General features: G+C 37.2%; 1 protein-coding gene across 6 annotated transcripts in view; it reads left to right on the forward strand.

Annotated features, from left to right (window-relative positions):
* The first annotated feature begins 7608 nt into the window (after positions 1 to 7608).
* LOC122061541 (RNA-binding protein 1-like) overlaps positions 7609 to 8824 on the forward strand; it is an 8347-nt gene continuing 7131 nt past the window's right edge. For 2 of the 6 annotated variants that reach the window (XM_042624838.1, XM_042624837.1), the window contains exon 1: positions 7614 to 7913. In XM_042624838.1, coding sequence (XP_042480772.1) covers positions 7829 to 7913 — 85 coding nt within the window. In that variant the 5' untranslated portion in view covers positions 7614 to 7828. Of the gene's footprint in view, positions 7914 to 8824 lie in introns of all 6 variants that reach the window. The other 4 variants (XM_042624834.1, XM_042624839.1, XM_042624836.1 and 1 more) reach the window with 4 other exon arrangements.

An 8824-nucleotide genomic window follows, 5' to 3' on the forward strand; every position in this document is an offset into this window, starting at 1 on the left:
TAGAAGGATGAGGCAGCCAGATCATTTTTTATTTTCTTGTGGGAGCAGAGAAGGGGAGGGCAAAGCAAGAAAAGGATTTGGGGAAGAGCAGCAATTGGACCAAAATGTAACAGTTATATGCATCTTTTTTTTCTGTGGTATGAGTAGTTGCATCACCATGTCTCTTGTGCTCTTGAGGGTGGTGGGAATCATACTGGCAGCATGTTGTCAGTGCTGCCTTGTTCTGGAACAAAACTGGTCCTTTTTGGCAATGCACTGGGATGGGTGTTCTTCAGCCAACCTGTTCCTGGTTCAAATTTTTGAAAGAAAGAAAATTCCCATAAGTATTAATAAAATTTCAGAACATGAGTTGAGATTCATTCAAGGACTCGCTTGCCTCTCCCGAAGCTCAGCACCTCTTGGCCGTGAGATTGCTTGCCTCTCCCAGAGCTCTCAGTTGGCAATGGCAGTATATTCATGTAATTTGAGAAATTATTACCTATATTCTTGCATCTAATGTTCTAAACTACAATATAAATTCAATAGTTTTCTTCCATGGCCACCACTACTGCAGAAATGCTCAGGCACATTTAGCCAAACTTATTGTGGGGTTTGTAATGTTTGTACGGTAGAAGTGGGTCTCCTCTCCCCCTAATGGCTAATGGGAAGCAAAGGAAGACCTACCTATATCTATCATGCCTATTCATATCTAATTACAGTACCGTACATCTCTCCATGGTGTTTGAACTTTGAATCCTCTACAGGAACCATAGTTCTAGTAATGATCATGATCCAACAACTCCTTCACTGGTCTCGAGTCAGCGGATCTAAAAATTGGGGGATGCATGTTGTTACAAATACATTATGATGACTGTAACAGGTAATAGAGGGAAGAAGGACCATCAGGTAACGAAACAGGTAAGAGAAGCAGAAAGAAGCTGGAATTTCGATTTTAATGGCGGACCTCAAGGAACCCAGTTCGTTTCAACTTTCAATCCTCTCAGGAAGACGCTTGGAGTTTCGATTTCAATCTCGAGCAGATTCGATGAAGTCTTACTCTTGAGGTTCAGCAGCATTTGACGACCTCTGCAATATGAGAGGTTGGGCAATCTGATGGGTCTGAAATCTGAATGTTTGATGGGAAAAAGTGGAAAACCAAAACCCTAGTTACCCTACCGTCTTCCCTCCAAAATAAATGGGGTTTGTTTTTGATTTTTTAATAAATATGTTAAAATTCCTACTTTACCCTTAAATTCCGGATACGTGTTTAACGAATTTTTTTTTGCTACGACAAAATACGTTTAAACGGATAAAATCGGCAACCAGGTTTAAAACGTGTTTTTGCTAACAATTGTCACTCAAGACTCCAAATAATATAATGAGCATTGGATTGGGACTTTCAATCTGGATTCAAAGGGGTTTGCATGACAAGTATATTAGGTGAACCCAATAGTCTCTACCCTTCAATCATTCATGTTATTTTTATTTATTTATTTATTTATTTTGATGAAATGAAAAAATACCATTAACATGAAAAAGTTAAATACATCTGTTCCAATCATTTATATACAACATTTCCTTCCTAGTCATCGAATGGTAAAGCCCATCTATCTAACAAAAGAACCATCTCGTGAGATGGTTTAAAACAGTATTCTAAGTGCTACCAATGTTTATATATAGCCAAAAAAATAGGAGTCACACTTAGTGGCCAAAGACAGGAGGAAAGATCAAAAGTTAGTTTTGTCAAAAAAGAATTGTTACTCCAGAATTCCTTTACTTCCCATTGTCTCTCTGAAGCCTCATTGAGTCCCAATAGTACCTCCCTTGCGCATCCGTCAAAAGTGTCTTCTGTCATTAAGTAGTCAGTCATTAGTAAATTGCATCTACCATGGGAAATAAAACAAATTGCCCATCCAGTCATGGTGTTTTCGGTTTTAATAGTACATATCATGATTGGATGATTGGGAAGAGGGAATTTGAGAATTTGGTTGTTGGTGGAAGTAGAATTGTGCACCTCATCATAGTGATTTTGGTGGGTTATATTGATTAACCCACCACAAAGCATGGTTTCATAATTTGTTGGGGACTGAGTTTGGTTTCTAAAATAGAATCTTCTTTCTATAATACCATATAAAGTATTAGAATATAATAAAAATAGAGAAGAAACAGTTCAGGTCATCCCTTGACCGATGCAAGGTCTTAAAAAAGTACATTATCAAAGCTTGGAAACAAGATGTAGAAAAGTTGGAGGTAAGTAATCCCAAAGGGCTTGCAGCCCAGATGTGCTTAGTGATCTTGCAAGATAGGAGAAGATGCCAAGTCGTTTCATGGTGGTTCCCGCAGAATGCACAGGAGTTGTCCACGGCTATCCATTTCCCAATCACATCCTTGGTCGGAAGTTCATCATGCATTAACCTCCAAAAGAAAAACTTAAATTTGGAATGGATATGGAGTTTCCATAAGAATCGCCACCAGTGTGAGCATGGTGAAGAGCAAATACACATGTTTGATATTTCAGTCATATTAGTAGGTATAGAAATTAAAAAATTTGCCGCTCCCTTGGTAGTGAGGAGTCCAGTTTCAGATAAATGGCACCTCCATCGATCCGGGTGTGAGGAAATAGATATATTCAAAATTGAAGAAGTGATCAACACAGGAATAGTAGAATTTAAGAGAGCATATTCCATTGTTGATCACACAAAAAATCCGATACCATACTTTCAGAAGAGGTGACCCGAGGGTGGACAATAGGCTTATTTTTTATTAATTAGTGTACTATCTTGCGCATGTTGACTCCGGTGACTGAGCCAGTCTTGCCGAGCCTAATACCATGCTGCAATTTTACCTTCTAATCAAGTTCATTTACTACATTTCTTTGTCATGTATAGAGCATTTATGAACAGAACTTTGGTAATTAAGTTCAGATTGGGTTGAGTGCTCAAGTCATGAACACTCTTCTCTTACCCCTATCCTGACTTGAAGTACAAAAATATTCAGATTTCTGACCAAAACCAACTAGAAAATAGAAATTAAGGTTGACCCTGTCAAAAGTTTCTCTGGTCATGCCGTAAAATAATTGGAATGAGATTCATTAATATATTGATGGCTCGATTCTTTTTCTAGGTATTAAGGTAATATTACAATGACTGAGGCAGGATTTATTCATATCGAACTATTCTCAATCGCTTAAACTGACAAGTCTATCTAGACTGTGATAGAAAATATATTTGCAATACATCACATAGAGATCAGATAAGCATGCAACAACGAATACATAGTCAGGTTTTAGGTATACCTAAATTCATGGCTAAAGAATTACAACTCCTCAATGTCTTTTTGTATGCTCCTTATACAACACAATCAATGTTAGTCTGATCTACCATCTTTCCCTTTTGCTTTAGGTCATTAACCTCACTTAATGGGTCAGTGATAACTATATATAGGGGTGAGGGTAGAGGCCAACCCTGCAAGAAAATTAAGGTTTTCTCTCCATTAAGGAAACAATACCTTAGGTCCACATATAGTAATATATATATTTCATACTATTAAGGTATGCTAATAGAATCCAATATCTCCATAGAAAACACTTACCATTATTGGATTCTTTTTGCTTACTCCATCTGTAGTCAACACCACTAAACCGGTTTTGAAAATAAATCTTGGACCATGCTAGCCCTCCTAATTGGAAATCTTACAGACTGTTCTCAATTACTTTCCAATGAAAATGAAACTCAACTAGCTTTCCCTCCTACTGATGAATATTTAGTTAGGTAATAGGTTTGTATTTCTACGAATTCTAAATTGTGATTGAGCAATGGAGACAAGTGATTCATGGCTTTTCTCTTTGATTAATTTGTAGAAATTTCAATATGATTCATCACTTTATTCAGTTCTTTACTTGGCTTTGATGTAAGGATGGTTTGCTTCACTCTTGTAGGGTTCATGTGATAGAGGCTGCTTCTAATATTTTCTTATTATCCTACAGTTTAAAAGTTTGTTTGTATATCAAGATATGAACCTGATTGAGGCAATATGTTCAACAGAGTAGCAAGATCTAAAATTATTGCTTGCTGTTATCAGTATCTGATCTTTATGTTATATTATTATTAACTTGTATGCACTTTTTGTTACAGAAATGCATTGAAAAAACTGTGTATGATGCTGTTTAAGATTTTGAAGCAACTGCAACTTCTATATGCTCTCAAAGTCCAGTATAATGAGTGAGTTTCCTTTTTGGATGAGGATTCCACATACATGAAACTGCTGGTATTGAACTGTTCAATAGGTAAACCCCAAAAAAACTAGGGGAGAGGCCTAAAAGAATGCTACAGAAGATTGCTCCTTTGCAACTCACTTGTGGACTGTGGGTCTTGGCTATGGTTTTGGTTATGACCGAAAACACTGCTGATTTTGTTTTAAAATGGCATTTTGACACAAAAACTAAAAATTCTATTTTTGACACAAAACATTGTTTCTTGAACTGAATGACTACCAAACACAGTCTTAGAGAAACGCCAGCAATGGAAGTCAGTGAAGCTCACTAAGGTTACTTCTTTTTTTTTTTTTTTAATGCAATTTCTCTTGGTATGTTGAGGCAAGAGTACTGATGGCCATTGGTGAAGAGGGATTGGTCATTATATAGGGTTCTTGTGGTCCCACCATAGAGGGACCATAGTTCCCAATCCCTACACAGTAGTAAGCGTTATCTTTGAGCTTAAATATAGATCAATCCTGTGCACAAGGTTCCTACTACTATAGGGTCTTGAAGGGGCAAATGTACGCAGCTTTACCTCTTGCTTTGCAAGAGAGGTTGTTTTCAAGTTCAAACTTGTGACCAACATGTTGCAATAGTGCAACTTAACCATTGCGCCATAAGCTCGCAACAGTTAAAATTTAAAAGTAAGGAAAAAGAACTTTGTCCAGAAAGAGAGAGACAGATAGCTGAAAGCCAATTTTTATTTAGCTAAATGCAAAATTTTCACTCTAGGGTTCCCTAGAGTTATGTAAGCCAATTTTTGGGTTATTACTATTAATCTCAAGATTGGCATTCAAATTATAAAGTCATTTCCATTATTAATATACACGGGGATTGAATTGTTATTTGCTGCCAAGACTCTTGCTTTGGTAATATTACCATCGTGGATCACAGTCATCATCTATTTAATTTCTTACATTCTCTCTCCTACTATTTTTTAAAAGTTTGCCAAATACTTTGAATGCACATGCAAAATATTTATAGAATCGGATAGGATTTCTCTCCATCGAGACTAGGGATCAAAGAGTAATCCCACAACTGGAGTGATCTCGGGACACATAACCCCAACTTTGGGATCACTCTTTGGTCCCTGGGCTCTATGGAGAAGAGTTGGATCCGATAGAATTTGGGTCTAAACTTAACTATACAAGTCCTTGATTGTTGATCCACGAATCTCATCAATCCTGACCTAGGATTCGATGAATCAATCAATTCATTTCTCCATTTCCTGTGAAGGGGGGAGGGGGTAAAGGGATCAAAATCGTATGTTGTTAGATAATCTAGTGGAGACTTGCAGTGAGGGTCGCAGTTAGACTGAAGTTCTTTAATGGATGGGTTTTGGTCTCCCTCATTTCTAGATTGAAATCGATTCAATCTAATTGAAACCAAACTGAACCGATCGATTGACACCCCTAGTTATACCTCTATACAATTGCCATAAACAAAAAAAAGAGCTACATTGGGCTCTTCTCCAATTAATTGAGCGCCAGATTAATGATCCAAGGATTGGGAGGACCTTGGACATGCATCCCAATACATGGGTGTGTTCCTAGGTCCTCCCAACTGGCCAGCCCTTGGATCACTAATTGGACGCCCCAATTAATTCGAGATGATGTTTTTCCCCAAGTGTTCTAGTAGTCTAGTAACTATAGGCATATCAGTAATCAATTGATTCATCAAGCATATTTACAAAATGGAAAAAAAAATCCGCCAGTTTGGTATCGCCTATGCTTAGACGCAAAAAGACCACACTACCTCCTCATCCCATGCTTTGAAGATGCTCCGCATATCCTCCCATTGGCCCATGGGTCGGTATTTTTTTTCTCCTCTTATAAAATTGCCCATAGTTATCTTTTTTCCTTCATGTGATTTGATTTGATCCAGTGAAGTGGCTAGATTAATCTGAAGTTGATGTAATCAATAATCACTTTACGTTAAAATTTGACAGGTCTACGGGAAGGATGAAATTCCCAATCCTCCCAATGGTCATGCTAAAGTGGGTAGAATAGAAAAGGTCCGAAACAACCGTTTAAAACTACGAATCGGTTTGATAGAATCGGCCAATTTGGATCATTCCGGATCGTTTTATTTTACCTGCCCCGGTTAGTCCGATCGGACTTGATCGTTTAAAAACCGGCTCGACCTGCACCAATTAGTAAACATGTGGGTTCAGACCATTGTTGGAAAACCAGGTTTGTGATTCGACTCATCCTTTTTAAATTCTAGTGAGTCAGAGAGAGTCACAAAAAACCAAGCGAGTCATGTCAAATTTCCCCCTCTTATTTCCATACAGTATTTCTCAAGCAATCCAAATAAATGATTAATAAATAAATTAAATGAGACAAGATAGAATAAAATTGTTTGATTTTCAAATTTTTTTACGAAGTTAATTATTCATTGTCTCTTAGATGAAAGTGATAAGATCCGTCTTGGAGATGTCATGGTCATGAATCATGTTTTTTTAATTAAAACTTAAATGTATACACTCAATAGTAGCTAGATTCAATACAGAATACTTCGGTCATTGAACATTCAACATCATTAGAGTATATTTTAGTTCAAAGTCATTTAGAAAATGTTGACATAAATTTTTGACAAGAATCGACCGTTTTGTTGTGACACGGGCAAAACAAATAAGTCTTGATTCTTGAATGACTTGGTATGATTTGGTCATAGTCTTGTCATTTTTTAATACTCCATGACTCTTGACTAGGTTTCTAATATTTTGATCAAACTTGGCCTAGTTTTTCTAGTCAAAACCTAGTTTGTCAACAATGGTTCAGACCCGGCCCATTTATAAATAGGTAGTACACCGTGCAAGGGGTAAGCCCGATGGGCACTCGACAAGCCCGACCAGTTTAGAAGTTCGACTCAACCCTACACATTTAGCCCGACCATTTATATGTATATTTAATATATATATATATTTATTTAGAATGGAGTATATATTAATATTTTTATCAATTACTGGATGTAAACAAGTATAATATCTTTTATAAATTGTTGATGATTTAATAAAAGATATTAAATTATCTTAAATCTAATACAATAAGGACCGTTTAATATTTTATTGGTACAGTACCCCATTTAAGGCCCAATTATAGCACGATTAGCCTGATTAGGAGAAGACTGGTTAAAGCCCAAAATCCAACTAAGCCCCATACGAGATCGATCGAGACCGATTCATTTCCTAAATAGATAGATCACGATCTAAGGGTATAGGCCAACCAAACCTGGCTAGGCCGATGAAGACCAACCCGGCCCGGCGATTGACACACCTAGAAAATTCAGATGTGGATTCTACGGTTTTTAAGCTTATTCGGATCATTAGGACCTATTCGATCACGAATCCGAGTTTAAAACCCTTGGTCCGGAAGGAGGTTATTGTTTCTCACGAACCACAAATCAGATCCCTGGGTTTCAGATCTATAAGTGCTCAAATAGACAGAAGTGATAGTAGTCGTCACCGCGCACATTTCTCGCTCGTCCCCCTTTCTTACGAGTTGTTGCGCTTGTCTCTGCTCTGAGCTTCCGTTGTTAGGGCTTTTTCCTTTTTGGTTCTGTGATTCTCTGTTTCTTTCACATTTCGTGGCAATGGCGGACGGTTATTGGAGGTATGGAGACGCAAGGCAGGCTCCTATGCCTTCCCTCGCCGGAAAACGTTCTCGCTCTGATTACGGTAACCTTCTCTGCACTTAATTTTCTATTCATGGATTCGTTTTTGATTTTCTTCCAGGCTGAGCTGCTTTAATTTGGCAAAATATCTTCTTGATCCTTCTAGGTGTATGGGTGCGTTAGGGTTTTCAAAATTGAAACTTATGGGATGCTCTTATGGTTTTTTTATTAGAATTGTGGTTCCCGTTGTTCTTCTTAATGCGTTTTGTGATTTCTTTTTAAATTGGGGTATGTGGATGGTCAAAAATCTCATATTTGTTCTTTCGTGGCGTATTCATAAATCGAGGATGGTTGAACACATACTTATATTTTCGAATTCCTTTTCCATGCCTGAAGGGTGTTAGGGTTACTGGTTGAATTGGATGTTAAAGGTTTGTTACTAGGCTTCTAAGTTGTCTGTTGCACTTATTTGTCTCCTTCGTTTCTAATAGGGTTTCTTCTAATACTTTCTTGTTGTTGAACTCTTATGATGGTGCTTTCAAGTTTGTGTTTTGTTTGTCACACTTTTCATCATTGTCCATTTCAGTAGCTCTTTCCCCCTTTCTTTTCTTGCATTCCTGAAGCTTTTGGTCAATTGCTTTGGAGTTTGGTCCAGTTTCTGGTTGTTGCTAACTAATATATTAGGTTTCTGGATGTTGAAAGGGTTTGACGATGCATGGTAGGTTTACTTGTTGCAGTTCGTTGTTCATCTTGCAATAAAGTTGTACTTTTCCATGTCATATATTTCTTTTTCGCTATATTGATTTTTCAATGCAAGAAAAAAAAAAAATTGGAAAAGTTATAGGTTTGCTGATGAATTTTGCATTTGTATCTATTCACTACCTAGTGTTAGGGCATTTTTTTTTATCTTCCACGTTTTTTGTTCAATACTTCCATTCCTCATAGATGCATCTTTTTTATTGATGCTGTGTCTCA

This window comes from Macadamia integrifolia, chromosome 14 (assembly GCF_013358625.1).
Source record: "Macadamia integrifolia cultivar HAES 741 chromosome 14, SCU_Mint_v3, whole genome shotgun sequence".
NCBI lineage: Eukaryota > Viridiplantae > Streptophyta > Magnoliopsida > Proteales > Proteaceae > Macadamia > Macadamia integrifolia.